The sequence below is a fragment of the Macaca thibetana genome, chromosome 16 (assembly GCF_024542745.1).
Source record: "Macaca thibetana thibetana isolate TM-01 chromosome 16, ASM2454274v1, whole genome shotgun sequence".
In the NCBI taxonomy this organism is placed as follows: domain Eukaryota; kingdom Metazoa; phylum Chordata; class Mammalia; order Primates; family Cercopithecidae; genus Macaca; species Macaca thibetana.
This window is the reverse complement of record NC_065593.1, coordinates 64,755,946-64,774,247: the sequence shown is the minus strand read 5'-3', so window position 1 is coordinate 64,774,247 and position 18,302 is coordinate 64,755,946. Positions and strand designations below refer to the sequence as shown.

Genomic DNA, 18,302 nt, shown 5'->3' with positions numbered 1-18,302 from the left:
CAGACATCCATCTCCTCCCCATGTTATAGAGAGAACGGTACACAGAGGGGCTCATCTTCTGGAGGAGTCCCCGTCACCAAGATTCCGCCAGCCTCCCTCTTGTTCTGGAAGTGCCATCAATCCATTGGGTTTTTTGTTCTCCTCAATGCAAAATGATAGGCCGGGTGCGGTGGCTCATGCCTGTAATCCCAGCACTTTGGGAGGCTGAGGCGGGCAGATCATGTGACATCAAGAGTTTGAGACCAGCCTGGCCAACATGGTAAAACCCTGTCTCTACTAAAAATACAAAAATTCTAGCTATTTAGGAGGCTGAGGTGGGAGGATCACTTGAACCGGGAAGTAGAGGTTGCAGTCAGCCGAGATCACACCACTGCACTCCAGCCTGGGAGACAGAGCGAGACTCCATCTCAAAAAAAAAAAAAAAAAAGCGAAATGATAGCACTTTTTCAGACTTCCCATGCTCCACCCAACCCTCTCCAGATTTAGTAATGTCCATCCTGAACTTAAGAATTGCTGTCCAAGAAAAAATTAGCCGGGCGCGGTGGTGGGCACCTGTAGTCCCAGCTACTCGGGAGGCTGAGGCAGGAGAATAGCGTGAACCCGGGAGGCGGAGCTTGCAGTGAACCGAGTTCGCACGACTGCACTCCAGCCTGAGCGACAGAGCGAGACTCCGTCTCAAAAAAAAAAAAAAGACAGAAAAAAAAAGAATTGCTGTCCAAGCTCAGATATTGGAAGCCTAGAAACAGGACTGTGGATCCTGATCAAAGGGGGCACCTCTAGGGTATCCTCCTTCACTTCACACTGCCAACCCCACCCACCCCTTCTCGCACCAGCAGCCTGGATGGACCTTTCCGATGGGTGACTTCCAAAATCAGAGAGGAAAATGCTCCTGAATCTTTGAGGGGTTTCTTGCTAGCTTCTTCACTCTTCTGTCTCCAGACAAAAAAGGCAGCTCTGTGGACCCCAATTCCACCAGCCCACATGACCTGAGTCTGTGGAACAGCTTCCAAAGTCTTCCCAGGGAAGTAGACTCGGGCCAGCTGGAGCTGGGGAGAAATGCAGGCTTCACCCAAAATTCCTTCCCCAGTGTCCTGATGGGGAACAACTTCCCTTGAACTCAGGAGGGGAGGTGAGTGTGGTGTGGGGCCGGGCGCAGTGGCTCACGCCTGTAATCCCAGCACTTTGGGAGGCCAAGGCAGGAGGATCACTTGAGCCCAGGAGTTGGAAACCAGCCTGGCCAACATGGCGAAACCCCATCTCTACTAAAAACACAAAAATTAGCCAGGCATGGTGGTGCACACCTGTAATCCCAGCTACTCTGGAGGCTGAGGTACAAGAATTGCTAGAACCCAGGAGGTGGAGGTTACAGTGAGCCTAGACCACACCACTGCACTCCAGCCTGGTGATAGAACGAAATTCAGTCTCAAGAAAAAAAAAGTGCGATGTGGCGAGCCCGAGCCCAGGGCTGGGCCCCAAACTGCTGTGCTTAGTACATCAACTGAACAGCATGGGGGTTTCACAAGGGCAGCGTGCAAGTGGCTGTGGGGTTTTCCCATCCTGTTGTCACCTGTCATCACCAGGATGGGGAGCAGGTGGTGATGACCACATGGAGCAGTCACACCTGAAAGATGAAGGAAGCTGTGGCATGTATCCAGCCACCCTTCTCTCCCTTTTTTTTTTTTTTTTTTTTTTGCAGACAGGGTCTTGCTTTGTTGCCCAGGTTGGAGTGCAGTGGCACAACTGTAGCTTACTCGGCCTCGGCCTCCAACTCCTGGGCTGAAGTGATCCTCTCCCTTCAGCCTCTCCAGTAGCTGGGACTATGCTGGCTTTTTTTTTTTTTTTTTAATTTTTTGTAGAGACCAGGTCTTGCTATTTGTCCAGGCTGGTCTTGAACTCCTGGGCTCAAATGATCCTCCCACATTGGCCTCCCAAAGTGCTGGGATTACAGGAGTAAGCCACCATGCCTGGCCTCCCTCAGCTTTCTAAACTTCCCTCTGGATGCATTTCTTTCCCTTCTTCCCTCCTGATCACCATTTTGTCCTTGCTCTGTGGGCAGATACTCCCTGCTGCCTCCCCAGGGGCTCCTCCCCGCAACTGCCCCCCTGCCCCTGCCCCATTCTCTCCTCCCCTTCTCCTCTCCCAGGGCCAAACCCCCTGCCCCACTTGGGGAGGGGAGCTAGCCAAACAGACCTGCCTCTGCCCTCCCTGGGGATCCTGAACTGAGAGCTGGGGGGTGGCCTCAGTTTTAGGGGACCAGACAGATAAGGGCTAGCAATGAAGGAAGTACCTTCCAGGGAGAGGGGGCAGCTCTGTGCTGCCCATCCCCTCAGGGAAGAAGGAAAGAGGGTTGGAATAGAGCTCGTCAGACTGGATTTCCCACTCCAGGGCTACAGAGGAAAAATGACAACAGTAGTCAGGTGTCTCAAAGAAAAGGTTCCCTTAGGAATCTGCATGCACGTTGCATCTCTTAGTAGCAGCTAATTTTGTTGCCTGCTGACTTCATGCCAAGCACTGTGTTAAGTGTTTTATATGTGTTTACTATCCTTAGGAACTTTATGAGATGACTATAAAATCTCCATTTTACTGATGAGGATACAAAAACTTAGAGGTCAGGTTAGTAATTCAAGGTCACATAGAAATATTCAAAGTTAGCTGGGCATAGTGGCTCATGATGATTATCCCACCACTTTGGGAGGCCAAGGTAAGTGGATTGCTTGAGCCCAGGAGTTCAAGACCAGCCTGGGCTGGTAGAGACAAGAAACCTTGTCTCTACAAAAAATACACAAATTAGCCAGCACATGCCAGTAATCCCAGCTACTTGGGAGGCTGAGGTGGGAGGATAGCTTGAGCTAGGGAGGCCAAGGTTGCAGTGAGCCATGATCATACCAGCACTCCAGCCCGAATGACAGAGTGAGACCTTGTCTCAAAAAATAATAATAATACAATTTTAAAATAAACTCATAGTCACGGGTACCAGCAGTTAGGACATGGACACATTGTCTATTTTTTTAATTAAAAAAAAATATTCAAACTTAGTCCTGACCAATCCACCATGCCTCATTGAACATTTCCTATCTACACATAATGATGAGTTTTGTTTTGGCTTTTGTTTTTTGGGGATTTTTTTTTCTTTTTTTTTTTTGACACAGAGTCCTGCTCTGTCGCCCAGGCTGGAGTGCAGTGGTGCGATCTCAGCTCTACAACCTCCGCCTCCCGGGTTCAAGCGATTCTCCAGCCTCAGTCTCCCAAGTAGCTGGGATTACAGGTGTGTGCCACCACGCCCAGCTAATTTTTGCACTTTTTTAGTAGAGACAAGGTTTTGCCATGTTACCCAGGCTGGTCTTGAACCCCTGACCACAGGTGATCCACCCACTCTGGCCTCCCAGAGTGCTGAGATTACAGGTGAGAGCCACCACACCTGGTCAATGATGAGTTTTAAGAGGCCATCTGGCCGGGCATGGTGGCTCACGCCTGTAATCCCAGCACTTTGGGAGGCCAAGTCAGGCGGATCACGAGGTCAGGAGTTTGAGACCAGCCTGGCCAACATGGTGAAACCCTGTCTCTGCTAAAAATACAAAAATTAGCTGGGCACAGTGGTGCGCGCCTGTAGTCCCAGCTACTCGGGAGGCTGAAGCAGGAGAATTGCTTGAACCCAGGAGGTAGAGGTTGCAGTGAGCTGAGATAGGCGCCACGGCACTCCAGCCTCGGCAACAGAGCGAGACTCAATCTCAAAAAAACCCCAAAAAAAACCAAAAAGAGGCCATCTGACCCAGGGCAGTACAGAGAAGAAGAAAGGGGAATTCTGTGGACCCCCTACATAGGAATAGTACCGCAACTCATAGGCCCTATAGAAGGGCTGGTGTCTGCAAGTTCCTCAGCTGCCAGGAATGACCTCTTTCCTCTTCCCCCATGAATGTCCCCTCCCTGAAGCACCATCTCAGCCTATAGAGAACCAAGGAGGAGAAAGGGAAGACTGGCCTCAGCCTTTAGGGCCCATCTTTTTGGGAGAACAGGTGGCCCCTTTCTGGCCTTTTTCTCCCAGGGCCTCCATTCTGGATAGTTCACAGCGGCAGCAGGTAAGAGGAGCTCACCAGCTGCTCCTCTCTCCACCCCAGGGCAGCTTGTCTCATTCTCTCCTCTACCCACCTCCTCTCCCAGAATCCAGGCCACCAGATGGCCCGAGCAGGCTGTGTTTATTTGGGGCCATGGAAACCTGCAGCTTCCTTTTCCTGTTGCCTTGGGTCAGGTGCAGAGCTGGAGCCCAGCCTCAGAGCAATGATGTCATGGAAAGGTTCTGACTTTATTACTTATAACCCCTTAGCCCCGGAACTGAGTGAATGCCTGGTTTTGCTCCCCTGAGCAGCTTATTCCAGTTGCCATGGAGATGCCTCTATTCCCTTTGAGGTCTTGGGACTAAGTCAGACAGGGCAGAGACTCCTCCCAACCTAGAGCGCGAGATATGTCAATTGTCACCCCTTCCTATCTGAGCTTATAAAGTCAGTGCTTGGAAAGTGGTTTATTCCTTCTTAAAGATTTGCTGTAGCAATGATGCTGAGATGGTAAAAGCTTGGTTTGATAACAATCTCCTGTTTAAATCAGCCATCATCCCCGGGGGCACATTTTTCTAGAGAATTATGCTTGTTTCTAAAAATAGAACTCTACATTAAGAAACAATCGCTAGCATTACTAATAATTATGAACATTTATTTAGCCTTGTTTCCATTTACCACATTGCCTCTCAACAAAATAACTTAACTAAGGTTTAGCTGTTTTCAAACACTGCTTGCTCGACTTTGAACCTTTTTCAGAATTGGAACTTGTGTGTAGTTCAGCCCTTAACGGCGCTATGAAAGGGTTCCAGTTAGCCAGCAGTTCTCTGAATTCTCTCCCTACTTCCCCAGGGGCTCCCTCTCTCCTGGCTGGAAGAAAGCACCATCTTGCTCCATAAAGCTGAAGGGCGGGGGATGACGTTCCACGTTTTGCGAACCTTTCTTTGGTGACCTGCCTCCTCCTCCCATCTGGTATTTGTCCTGCAGAGCTGCTGGGTACAAGCCATTACACACACGTGCTCAGCGGGGAATTTGCGCATAGGCTGCCTTGTAAAAAGAGGCTGGCGTTCCTAAAACTCAGGTCTACCAGAACCCAGCTTTCAAAAATACATTCCTACAGAATTCATTTTATCAGTACTCATGAGGTGTCCACGATGTGCCATGTTCTCGGTGCTGGGGATACAGCAGTGAGCCGGTGCCCTCCTGGAGCTCACATTCCAGCTAGGAGACAGCAATTAGACAATTAGGACTGAGTGATTTTTGTAAAGGAAGAGAAAAAAGATAAATTAGAGCAGAGTAAAGGGACTGGGAAGCGCGGGGCGGGAGACGCCCCAGGCTTGCCGGGCAGGCCTCGCTGATGTTTGAATTGGGCAGGGGGCGGTCCAGGCGGAGGGCACGGACTCTGAAAGGGAGAGAAGTGGTGTTTCTCGGGCACACAAGATCGGGACACTCTTCCTGTAGTAGCTCGCTGTCTGGCCACCGTCTTCTCCCGCCAACCAGGCCTCCCGGAGGCGGCCGGCCCGGGAGCATAGCCGGAACCCCAGCTTGCCGCCTCCCTTCGGCGGGCCCTAGAAACTGCGCGGAACCAAAGGTTGAGGGCCACTGGAGTTTGCGGACCGCTGGGAGAAAGCGCCCGCCGGAAACAGTCGCAAGACCCAAGCATGGCGGCCACCGGGTGCCTGCGCTGGAGCCTGAAGCGAGCCGGAGTCTGGCTGCTCCCACCGCCCACACGGTGCCCACGCCGGGCGCTGCACAAGCAGAAAGATGGCACTGAGTTCAAGAGCATCTACAGCCTGGACAAGCTCTACCCCGAATCTCAGGGCTCGGACACCGCTTGGAGGGTCCCGGTGAGCCGGGAAGGACTGGACGGAAGGGGCGTTTTGTTAGGCTGTTGGGTGGCGTTAGGAACTCCGGGCCCCATTGGCCGGATGTGGAGCTACGTCGGGGGGCTGCGTGACGGTCGCCGCGGGAGGGGGCTGGCTGTCCGCGCTAACCTGGCCGGGAGTGGGGTGCTTGTTGTAGCGCGAGATGTGCCGGAGCCGAGAAGGCCGGCTGGGTATACTTCTTTCGGGGCCGCCAGCTTTTCCACGTTCGTTTCCTTGGCCCTCAAGACCAAATTCCAGTCCCAAGGGGAAATATGGGCATTCTGGCCCCCCCAAGGCGGACAATAAAGGCAAGAGGCTGCCAGGTTGTTTGCTACCCTTTGGGACGTTACACTGACCATTGCCTCCAGTAACCCCAGGACACGCGAATAAAACGGCTTCTCGATCGTTCCTTCAGGAGCATTTATTTAGCCCGCTGTGTGCAGGCACTGAATCAAGCCCCGGAGCAAGAGAGATAAGACCCACCCAAACCTGTTGAGCTTCCACTTACAGGACTGGAAAAGACTATCCATTCATTTGTTCATTAATTCACTCGCTCACTCAACAAAAGCTGTGCTAGGCTAGGGGATGGAGTAGCAAACAAAATTGAAATTCTTTTTTTTTTTTTTTTTTTTTTTGAGACGGAGTCTCGCTCTGGCACCCAGGCTGGAGTGCAGTGGCCGGATCTCAGCTCACTGCAAGCTCCGCCTCCCGGGTTCACGCCATTCTCCTGCCTCAGCCTCCGGAGTAGCTGGGACTACAGGCGCCCGCCACCTCGCCCGGCTAGTTTTTTGTATTTTTTTAGTAGAGACGGGGTTTCACCATGTTAGCTAGGATGGTCTTGATCTTGTGACCTCGTGATCCGCCCGTCTCGGCCTCCCAAAGTGCTGGGATTACAGGCTTGAGCCACAGCGCCCGGCCGTTTTTTGTATTTTTTAGTAGAGACGGGGTTTCACCGTGTTAGCCAGGATGGTGTCGATCTCCTGACCTCGTGATCCGCCCGTCTCGGCCTCCCAAAGTGCTGAGATTACAGGCTTGAGCCACCGCGCCCGGCCCAAAATTGAAATTCTAAAGCTTGTGGAGCTTATGTTCTGGTGGAGGGAGACAGACAATAAGTAAATGGACTAATATGTGAGGTAGTACTTTGGAGAAAATAAAGCCAAGAAGGCAGAAGTAGTGCCAGAGGTAGGGAGTAGGATGGCAACTTTAAGTAAGATTGTCTAAGAAGGCCCTCAATGAGGTGACATTTGAATAACAACCTGGAAGAAGCCAGACAGCAAGTCATGAGAATAGCGGGGAGATGAGCATCGCAGGCAGAGGGAAGGGAAAGTGTAATAACCTGAAGGCAGTAGCAGTCCCTAGGTGTGGCTCAGCAGGCGAGTCAGGAGGAAAAGCCAAAGAGAGGGATGGCTGGGAAAAGGCCTGTTTCTAGGACTTACTGGCCTCCAGCCTTTCCTTTGAATGTAAGGCAGACCTATTGGAGAGCTTGAAGCAGGAGAATGGAATTATTTTAGTTTTACAAGGATCACTCAGAGAGCCTTATAGAGAACAGATGGAGGATGCCAAGATCAGGGAGACAAGTAAGGAGATTGCAGTATAGGGCAAGAGATGATAAGCAGGGTGGAAGCAGCAGGAGTCATGAGAATTCTAGACATATTTTGGAAAGAAAGCCTGCAAGATTTGCTAACTGATTGGATATGAGAAGTGAGAATAAAAGAGGAATTGAAGTCTGGGGCCTTTTTTTTTTTTAAGACGGAGTCTTGCTCTGTTGCCCAGGCTGGAGTACAGTGGCACCATCTCTGCTCACTGCAACCTCTGCCTCCCGGGTTCACACCATTCTCCTGCCTCAGCCTCCTGAGTAGCTGGGACTACAGGCGCCCACCACCACACCTGGCTAATTTATTTATTTATTTATTTGGTAGAGACGGGATTTCACCGTATTAGCCAGGATGGTCTCCATCTCCTGACCTCGTGATCTGCCTGCCTCAGCCTCCCAAAGTGCTAGGATTACAGGCGTGAGCCACCATGCCTGGCCCTTTTTTTTTTTTTTTTTTTTTGAGACAGGGTCTCACTCAGTCATCCAGGCTGGAGTGCAGTGGCGTGATATCAGCTCACTGCAACCTCTGCCTCCTGGGTTCAAGTGATTCTTGTGCCTCAGCCTCCTGAGTAGCTGGGGTTACAGGCGTGCACCACCATGCCCGGCTCATATTTTTGCATTTTTAGTAGAGACAGGGTTTTCACCATGTTGGCCAGGCTGGTCTCAAACTCCTGACCTCAAATGATCTGCTCGCCTCAGCCTCCCAAAGTGCTGGGATTACAGGCATGAGCCACCATGCCCAGCCAGGTCTGGGGCCTTGAGCAATGAAAGGATTGAGTTGCTATTAACTGAGATGAGAGATGTTTATTGTATACCTACTGTGTCAGTCACTACTTCAGTCTAGCATATACAGCCATGATAAACAAAACAGACAGGATCTCTCTCCTTTGTGGAGCTTAATTCTAGTGGAAGGAGGAGGCAGTAAACAAATAGGGAAACCATTAGGTAGTGAGAGGTAGTGTGATGAATAGACCAGGGTGCTGCAACAGAGTGCTGAGGCTACCTCAGCTTGTTAGTAAGGGAAGTCCTCTGAGGAGACTTAAGGTTTGAGTCCATTAGACATCTGAGAAGAGATGCTGAGTAGTCGTTGGGTATATGGGTATGGAGTTGAGGAGAAAGGTTTGAGTTTGAGCCAGAAAGTTGGGTGTCAAAAACAGGCTATTTTCTGGCCAGGCACAGTGGCTCATGCCTGTAATCCCAGCACTTTGAGAGGCCAAGGTGGGTAGATCACTTGAGGTCAGGAGTTCGAGACCAGCCTGGACAACATGGTGAAACCCCGTCTCTACTAAAAATACAAAAATTAGTCAGGCGTGGTGCACACACCTATAGTTCCAGCTACTCAGGAGGCTGAGGCAGGACAAGTCACTTGAACCCAGGAGGCAGAGGTTGCAGTGAGCCGAGATTGCACCACTGCACTCCAACCTGGGCGACAGAGTGAGACTCCGTCTCAAAACAAAAACAAAAAACAGGCTATTCTCATCAGCATAGATGAAGTATTCTAGGGAAAGAAAGAGAGAGAGAAGTATTTCAAGGGCATGTCAGTGTTTAAAAGTTGCAAAGAGCTATCTGAGTGAGAAAGAGTCCTAGGAAGGTAAAAGGAAAATCTCAGAAGGAACAGATAGAACATGCTTCAGGAAGGAGGGTGTGGCCCATGATCTTCAGTGCTGCAGACAGGTGGAGTAGGATGAGGGTTTCACCCCAAATAATTCTTTTTCTTTTTTTTTTCGAGATGGAGTCTCGCTCTGTCACCCAAGCTGGAGTGCAGTGTCCCAGGCAAGAGTGCAGTGTCATGATCTCAGCTTACTGCAACCTCCATCTCCTGGATTCAAGCAACCCTCCCGCCTCAGCCTCCCCGAGTAGCTAGGATTACAGGTGTGTGCCACCATGCCTAGCTGATTTTTTTGTATTTTTAGTAGAGGGGAGGTTTCACCATGTTGGCCAGGCTGGTCTCCAACTCCTGATCTCAAGCGATCCACCCGTCTCGGCCTCCCAAAGTGCTGGGATTATAGACATGAGCCACCGCACCAGGCCAACTCCCAAATAATTCTAAGATAAAAGAAATGAAGGCAAGCTGGGCATGGTGGCTCACACCTATAATCCTACCACTTTGGGGGACAGATCATGCCTGTAATCCTAGCCAAGGCGGGCATATCACTTGAGGTCAGGAGCTCGAAACCAGCCTGACTAACATGGTAAAACCCTATCTCTACTAAAAATACAAAAAAAAAATAAGTAAATAACTGGGCATGGTGGCATGTGCCTGTAATCTCGGCTACTCAGGAGGCTGAGGCAGGAGAATCACTTGAATCCAAGAGGCAGAGGTTGCAGTGAGCTGAGATCACACCATTGCACTCCAGCCTGGACTACAGAGCGAGACTCCGTCTCAAAAAAAAAGAAATGAAGGCAGTTAGGGAGAGTGCACCTGAGGATACTGATGCTTTGAGCCTGGAGGGCCAGAAAAGCCTTGGAGTGGGTGGCGTTTGCACTGGGCCTTGTGGATACAAAGATTTAAGGCTGAAGGGCATTGCTGCTTGAGGAACGGTAAGGGAGAGAGAGACATGGAGGTGAGAAGTCCTCGAGTGAGTAGTTAGTTTGACAGAAGCCCTCAGGGTGCATTTACAGTCACTGTCCAAGATGGACTGCGTCGTGTGGGAGTCTCCTGTGGCCCGGAAAGAACAGGGTGGCCTGCCAGGGTGTTTTTTTTTTTTTTTTTTTTTTTTTTTTGAGACAGAGTCTCGCTTTGTCACCCAGGCTGGAGTGCAGTGGCCGGATCTCAGCTCACTGCAAGCTCCGCCTCCCGGGTTTATGCCATTCTCCTGCCTCAGCCTCCCGAGTAGCTGGGACCACAGGCGCCCGCCACCTCGCCCGGCTAGTTTTTTTGTATTTTTTAGTAGAGATGGGGTTTCACTGTGTTAGCCAGGATGGTCTCGATCTCCTGACCTCGTGATCCGCCCGTCTCAGCCTCCCAAAGTGCTGGGATTACAGGCTTGAGCCACCGCGCCCGGCCGGCCTGCCAGGCTTGTTGCTCCAGGTTGACAGAGGGTGTTGCTTTTGGAGGCTCCCTGATGCATGTGCCCTGTGGTTCCTCCTCCTGCTGGAGCCAGGCCTCTGATGGTGCCTGACACTAGCTAAGGCTAGGGCAGGGAAGGCTGGAGACATCAGATCCATTCTCCTAGAGGAGTGTTTCTGAGGTGGTACCTCTGGAGTCTAAGGATGCTTTTTCTGTCATTGTGATATGATTTTGCAGGGGACCCGAAAATACTAATGTATAATGTTTGTGTTGTGACTTTACATCATTTCTTTGTTGCCTTGAACCAGTTAGGAGTTACCCAGCAGGTAATACTTATTTGACAGTGTGTACGTTACATTACAGGATGGTGCAAAGCAAGCCGACAGTGACATCCCTCTAAGTAAGTAATTTTGTTTTCTTAAAAATCAGTTGGCTGTATGGTGGCATGTGCCTGTAATCCCAGTTACTCGGGAGACTGAGGCAGGAGAATCGCTTGAACCCAGGAGGTGGAGGTTGCAGTGAGCCAAGATTGTGCCATCGCATTCCAGCCTGGGCAATGAGAGCAAAACTCTGTCTGGAAAAAATAAAAAATTTTTTAAAAATCAGTTGGCCAGGCATGGTGGCTCATGCGTGTAATCGCAACAATTTGGGAGGCCAAGGTGGGTAGATCACTTGAGGCCAGGAATTTGAGACCAGCATGGCCAACATGGTGAAACCCCATCTCTACTAAAAATATAAAAATTTGGCCAGGCACAGTGGCTCACGCCTGTAATTCCAACACTTTGGGAGGCCAAGGCCGGTGGATCATCTGAGGTCAGGAGTTCAAGACCAGCCTGGCCAACATGGCGAAGCCCCATCTCTACTAAAAATACAAAATTAGCCGGGTGTGGTGGCGCATGCCTGTAATCCCAGCTACTTGGGAGGCTGAGGCAGGAGAATTGCTTGAACCCAGGAGGCAGAGGTTGCAGTGAGCCAAGATCCTGCCATTGCCTGGGCAACAGAGCGGGACCCAGTCTCAAATAAAATAAAAATACAAAAATTGGCTGAGTGTGCCTGTGATCCCAGCTACTCGGGAGGCTGAGGCACGAGAATCACTTGAGCCTGGGAGGCAGAGGTTTCAGTGAGCTGAGATTGCACGACTGCACTCCAGCCTGGGTGACACAGCGAGACTCTGTCTCAGAGGAAAAAAAGAAAAGAAAAAATCAGTCATTTCTCTCATCCCTCACACATTCCTTCCAGATCTCTCCAGCCCAATTGAAGAGACCGTCTCTGGGTGTGCAGAAGTAGAATCTTTGTAGCATTATTTAGAATAGCAAATAAATGATGGCGTGGCCACTCACATCATACTGTGCCGTGTGCCACCTGAGTGGAGAGCTCTTGACATTCTCATGACGTGGAGCACTCTTCACAATAGATGAATCGAAAGAGGAAGACACAGGAGAGTTTATAAGCTACCATTTGTGTTTTACGTATCTATATCTCTGAAATATCTTTTTTTCGGAGTCTCGCTCTGTCGCCCAGGTTAGAGTGCAGTGGCACAATCTCTGCTCACTGCAAGCTCCGCCTCCCAGGTTCACACCATTCTCTTGCCTCAGCTTCCTGAGTAGCTGGGACTACAGGTGCCCGCCACCATGCCCGGCTAATTTTTTGTATTTTTAGTAGAGACGGGGTTTCACTGTGCTAGCCAGGATGGTCTCGATCTCCTGACCTCGTGATCTGCCCGCCTCAGCCTCCCAAAGTGCTGGGATTACAGGCATGAGCCACTGCACCCGGCCTGAAATATCTATTTCTGAATATCTGTATCAATATATCTGTGTCTATTTTTATATCCATATCTGTGTAGAAAGATATCTAGATCTGAAAGGAATGCAGTGACTGCCTGGAGGAATAGAGAGATAAGACAAACTTGGTGGCTAGGAGACAAGAGTGAGAGACATTTTCATGTAAATAAACCATTTGCATAACTGTAAAATTTTGTACCTGTCAAGCATAAGCAAGGCCTAACAGTTACAGCCTGTAAAGAAACAATGAGCCTTTTTGAGATTCAGACAGTGTATGACTTCCATAGACAGTGCAAGGAAGAGCAACCAAAGGTACTGGTTTCCTGTGGCCCTTGCTCAAGATGACTCTGAAACAGAGGCCAGATGACCACAACCCAAGGGACAGGATACCCTGTGGCTGAGGAGCCACATGCTGCAGCAAAGCAGTTTTATAGCTTGAAGCTGTGCCTGCCTGTAGTCTCAGCTCCTTGGGAGGCTGAGGTCGAAGGATCCCTTGAGCCCGGGATGTTCGCTTGAGCCTGGGATGTTGAGGCTGCTGTGCCGCTGGACTCCAGCCTGGGTGCCAGAGTGAGACCCTGTCTCAAAAAATAAAAACGAGGCTGTGCCGTAAGGGCAGCATGTGTGTAGGGGAGGAGGCAGAAAGCCTCCCATCTCATCAGAACTGGAGGTGAAGAGAAGTGTCTCGTGACAGCCTCCTAGGGGGAGACAGGCAGGCAAGTGGGCAGTGGCCTGGTAGTAGCTCCTCACCAGCCTCCCACACTCATGAATCCCGAAGCATTCCATTCCTATAAAGACTTCAGTCAGCTGCAGCTCAAGCTTTGCCCATGTGCAAGGTTGCCAGCGATCACCATGGCAGAACTGTTCCCCTGCAGTGGCACGTGCACTTGTTACCTAGTCAGAAAGTGGATTTAATTTGATTTTTCCAAAGGAGGAAATCCTCTTAAAAGCAGTCCCAAGATGAGTCACTACTGCTCACTGAGGCCAGCTCTCTGCCACCATGGTGCCACAGTTCCTTGCCACCCAAACTTCTTGCAGTTACTCAGATTTTCCCAATATAATGCCTTCCCTCCATTCCTCAGATATGACAAGACTGCTTCTCATTAATTATAAAAAGGGAAGGATGAAACCTAATTTTACAGATTAAAAACAAACAAAAATTAGACCAAGAAAAACAATGAGACTTTGCCAAGATCATGGTCACTTCGTGATGGAGCCAGTGTTTGAAGCTAGAGCTCCCAGCTCCTCATACATCCAACAGATGTTTTAACACTAACCGTGAGCTAGGCCCAGGGAACAGCCATGAACACACCATGAATAAAACACAGTCCTGCCCTCTTGGAGCTTATATAGTCTGTTGAGATTCCACATCCACCACATCTTGGATGAAACTAACTCCGTCCCTTAGTTTGAACTTTTGAAATAATCCTTGCTTTAAAACAAACAGAAAACAAGCAGCAAAAAGTGAGGGCAGCAGATCAGGTGGAATGTACGGGGCTAGAAGCAGACAGCCAAGTCCTGATTTTACTTTTGCTATCTGTGTGACTTTGAGAAAATTACTTACTCTAATTTCAGTTTTGACATCTGAATAATCTCCAGCTTCACTGACCCAGATGTTACATTTATATATATAGTTGGCCCTCTGTATCTGTGAGTTCCACATTCACGGAGTCAACCAACTGTGGATCAAAAATCTTTGAAAAAGAGGCTGGGCGGCCGGTCGCGGTGGCTCAAGCCTGTAATCCCAGCACTTTGGGAGGCCGAGACGGGCGGATCACGAGGTCAGGAGATCGAGACCATCCTGGCTAACAGGTGAAGCCCCCGTCTCTACTAAAAAATGACAAAAAACTAGCCTAATTTCGGTGGCGGGCGCCTGTAGTCCCAACTACTCGGGAGGCTGAGGCAGGAGAATGGCGTGAACCCGGGAGGCGGAGCTTGCAGTGAGCTGAGATCCGGCCACTGCACTCCAGCCTGGGCGGCAGAGCGAGACTCCGTCTCAAAAAAAAAAAAAAAAGAAAAAAGAAAAAGAGGCTGGGCACGGTGGCTCACACCTGTAACCCCAACACTTTGGGAGGATCACTTTAGCCCAGAAGTTTGAGACCAGCCAGGGCAACATAACAAGACCGCGTAACTACAAAAAATTAAAAAAAAAAAAAAATCAGCAGGGTATGGTGGTACATGCCTGTAGTCTTAGCTACTTGGGAGGCTGACTCAGGAGGATCACTTGAGCTCAGGAGTTTGAGGCTGCAGTGAGCTATGGTCGCTGCAGTGAGCTTTGATTGCGTCACTGCACTGTATCCTGGGTGACAGAGTGAGACTGTTAAAAAAAAAAAAAAAATTGAAAAAGAACAAAAAGGATGGTTGCAGCTTGTGCAGAATTTTTTTTTCTTCTTTTTTTTTTTTTTTTTTTTTTTTTGAGACGGAGTCTCTGCCGCCCGGGCTGGAGTGCAGTGGCCGGATCTCAGCTCACTGCAAGCTCCGCCTCCCGGGTTCACGCCATTCTCCTGCCTCAGCCTCCCAAGTAGTTGGGACTACAGGCGCCCGCCACCTCGCCCGGCTATTTTTTTGTATTTTTTAGTAGAGACGGGGTTTCACCGTGTTAGCCAGGATGGTCTCAATCTCCTGACCTCGTGATCCGCCCGTCTCGGCCTCCCAAAGTGCTGGGATTACAGGCTTGAGCCACCGCGCCCGGCTAGAATTTTTTTCTTCTTATGATTCCCTAAACAATACAGTATAGGCCGGGCGCAGTGGCTCAACGCCTGTAATCCCAGCACTTTGGGAGGCTGAGGCCTGATCACGAGGTCAGGAGATCAAGACCATCCTGGCTAACATGGTGAAACCCCACCTCTACTAAAAATACAAAAAATTAGCTGGGTGTGGTGGCGGGCACCCGTAGTCTCAGCTACTTGGGAGGCTGAGGCAGGAGAATGGCATGAACCCGGGAGGCGGAGCTTGCAGTGAGCAGAGACCGTGCACCACTGCACTCCAGCCTGGGTGACAGAGTGAGACTCTGTCTCAAAAAAAAAAAAAAAAAAAACCACACAAAAAAATACAGTATAACAAGTATTTACATAGTGTTTATAGCATTTATATTAGGTGTTATAAGCGATCTAGAGATGGTTGTAAGTATGCAGGAGGATATGTGCAGCTTATTTGCAAATATACCATTTTATATCAGGGACTGTGCATTCACAGATTTTGGTATCCACAAGAGTCATAGAGCCAATCCCTGATAGCTACTGAGGGATGACTGTATATAAAAGTCATTGATTGGGAGGCCGAGGCGGGTGGATCATGAGGTCAAGAGTTTGAGACCAGCCTGATCAATATGGTGAAACCCCGTCTCTACTAAAAATATAAAAATTATCCGGGTGTGGTGGCGCGCGCCTGTAATCCCAGCTACTCAAGAGGCTAAGACGGGAGAATTGCTTGAATCCGGGAGGTGGAGGTTGCAGTGAGCCGAGATTACGCCACAGCCCTCCAGCCTGGGCAACAGAGTGGGACTCTGTCTCAAACAAACAAACAAAAAAAAGTCATTGAAAGAGAAAGATATATAATAGGGATAGCTGTGTTGATAGTTAATTAGCAGTTTGCACATTTGCCATGAGGTAATCAGTTTTGTGTGTGTACTTTCTTCTGTTTTACAGATCGCTTGACAATATCTTATTGTCGGAGTAGTGGTCCTGGGGGGCAGAATGTGAACAAAGGTACGGAAAAAAGGTGGGAGGTGGGCTTGAGGAACTCTGTGGTTCCTTGATTTTTGCTTTTTTTTTTTTTTTTTTTTTTTTTTTTTTGCTTTGGAAAATGTAGCTCACTGCAAGGCCTCCCGCGTTCCCGTGGCCTCCCTTGGGAGGCGCCGAACTGGCTAATTTTTTGTGTTTTTTAGAGACGGGGTTTCGCCGTGTTCATATGGTCTCGAATAAAGGGCCTCCCAAAGTGCTGGGATTTTTCAGCAGAAGCTTTAATACTGCTGGCTTATAATAATCCTCTCTATTCTTTTGAATGTGGTCTGATTCTCAGACATTCAGCTGTGGGTTGCTAGGACTAGGATCGGCTTGTGAGTCTAAACAAAGAGAAATCGCAGTGTGAGGTGGCAGCCAGCTCCAAGAACAGGTTTCCTTCATTCTGGTGCAACCCGTTCCCTCCATTTTTTTTTCAACCCAGTAAAACTGTAAGAGAAGCACTGGGTGCTTAGTTACCGGAAGTCTATTTTTGCCCAAGAGTGCCTCACTGTCTTTGCAGACTTGTTCATAGCCAACTTGGACATAGGCTAGAATGTACATGGTTAGGTCTCTGGCCTCCCTTTGTTTCAGGATGGTCACTGGTCACCCGGGGGTTGATCCTTCCTGGAAGTCTCAGGCACCCATGCTCCCTTCTCCCTTTCATCCACAGTGAATTCCAAGGCGGAAGTCAGGTTCCATTTGGCAACTGCCGACTGGATCGCAGAGCCTGTGCGGCAGAAGATAGCCATCATGGTAACCACCATTCCTTTCTTTCCCTAGAAATCCCTCAGTGGCTTTTAAACCTTTACTCTGTAGGACTCCAGTTTTTCCTTTGTCTTCTGCAGCATAAAAACAAGATCAACAGGTTAGGAGAGTTGATCCTCACCTCTGAGAGCAGCCGCTATCAGTTCCGGAATCTGGCAGACTGCCTGCAGAAAATTCGAGACATGATCGCTGAGGCCAGCGAGACACCCAAGGAGCCAACAAAAGAAGATGTTAAACTTCAGAGAATCAGGTACCAGGAAATGCCCTAAGTTGCTATAAACTGATTTGTGTGGACAAGAGTCTACACAGGTAAGGAAGGGGCAGGGGAGAGTCCAAGGCCGGCCATGGGAGAAGCTCTAGGAAGAGGAGGATGCTGACCTGGGACGGAGGCCTGCGGGCTAGTGCCTGCTGGTATAACTGCTCGGCTTCCCGGCTTCCCGGCTTCCCGTTGAGCTTCCAACTCCTCTTGCCACTTTGAAAAGCACTGATTGAGCATCTGGGCCTAATTGCAGTCTTTTTGTTTTCAGGATAGAAAACATGAATCGGGAAAGGCTGAGACAAAAGAGAATTCATTCTGCTGTAAAGACAAGCAGGAGAGTTGACATGGACTGAAATCACCCTCTGCAGCTGGGAGGGCTCGTCTGGGTGTCAGGGCAGCTGCAGCTGAGAGGCCTTTCACACCATAAGGAGATTTCCTTTTTTCTTTTTGGCTGTTAATGCTTGTCTATAACATTGGAGCCATCACAATAACGTTCATTTGGAATGAAGGTTACAGGCACTGGTTGCAAAAGTCTTTATAGGCAGTCACCATATTGTCAAACCTTAATAATGCATCTAATGTGTTAGCCACAATAAAATTCAAAACTCATTAGGTTTCCCTTCTCATTCAGAATGCTTCAGAAAACAATTCCTACCTTTTCTCTCAGTTAAATCAGCTGCACAGTTATTGACACAGCACTGGGGAACAGGAAAGGGTGCTGGTGTCTGCTGTGAAAGAACACACAGGCCAGGCATGGTGGCTCATGCCTGTAATCTAAACACTTTGGAAGCCAAGGCAGGAGGATCACACGAGGTCAGGAGTTCAAAACCAGCCCAAGCAACATAGGGAGATCTAATCACTACAAGAACTACAAAAATTAGCCAGGCGTGGTGACATATGTCCATAGTCCCAGCTACTCGGGAGGCCGAGGCAAGAGGATCACTTTGAGCCCCCAGGAGTTCAAGGTTGCAGTGAACCGTAATTGAACCACTGCACTTAAGCCTGAGCGACAGAGCAAGACTGTGTCTCACCAAAAAAAAAAAAAAAAAAAAAAAAAAAGAAACTGCCTTGGTGGCTCACACCTGTAATCCCAGCACTTTGAGAGGCTGAGGTCGGTGGATCGCCTGAGGTCAGGAGTTCAAGACCTGCCTGGCCAACATGGTGAAACCCTGTCTCTACTAAAATAGGTGCTGGGTACCTGTAATCCCAGCTACTCAGGGGTCGAGGCAGAATTGCTTGAACCCAGGAGGCAGAGGTTGC

At 49.5% G+C, this 18,302-nt stretch overlaps 2 protein-coding genes across 3 annotated transcripts in view; one reads left to right on the top strand and one right to left on the bottom strand.

Moving 5' to 3' along the window:
* HID1 (HID1 domain containing) overlaps positions 1–18,302 on the bottom strand; it is an 85,789-nt gene that overhangs the window by 59,723 nt on the left and 7,764 nt on the right. The window lies entirely within an intron of this gene.
* On the top strand, positions 4,693–17,651 carry MRPL58 (mitochondrial ribosomal protein L58). Of its 2 annotated transcripts, none has more exons than XM_050764451.1 (6): positions 4,693–5,896; positions 10,882–10,918; positions 15,944–16,003; positions 16,689–16,771; positions 16,843–17,033; positions 17,311–17,651. In XM_050764451.1, exons 1-6 carry the CDS (start codon positions 5,711–5,713, stop codon positions 17,393–17,395), a joined length of 642 nt encoding a protein of 213 aa, XP_050620408.1. In that variant the 5' UTR covers positions 4,693–5,710; the 3' UTR covers positions 17,396–17,651. The 2 variants fall into 2 exon arrangements, with proteins under 2 accessions (XP_050620408.1, XP_050620409.1); XM_050764452.1 differs by having other exon boundaries at positions 4,708–5,896; positions 16,864–17,033.

What these genes read in the sequence shown, in the direction of transcription:
- MRPL58 (XM_050764451.1), top strand. Translation starts at nt 5,711, where the DNA reads ATGGCGGCCACCGGGTGCCTGCGCTGGAGCCTGAAGCGAGCCGGAGTC. An exon ending in ACACCGCTTGGAGGGTCCCG is followed by an intron (nt 5,897 to 10,881) that starts GTGAGCCGGGAA and finishes GTTACATTACAG; the next exon opens with GATGGTGCAAAGCAAGCCGA. An exon ending in GTTAAACTTCAGAGAATCAG is followed by an intron (nt 17,034 to 17,310) that starts GTACCAGGAAAT and finishes TTTTGTTTTCAG; the next exon opens with GATAGAAAACATGAATCGGG.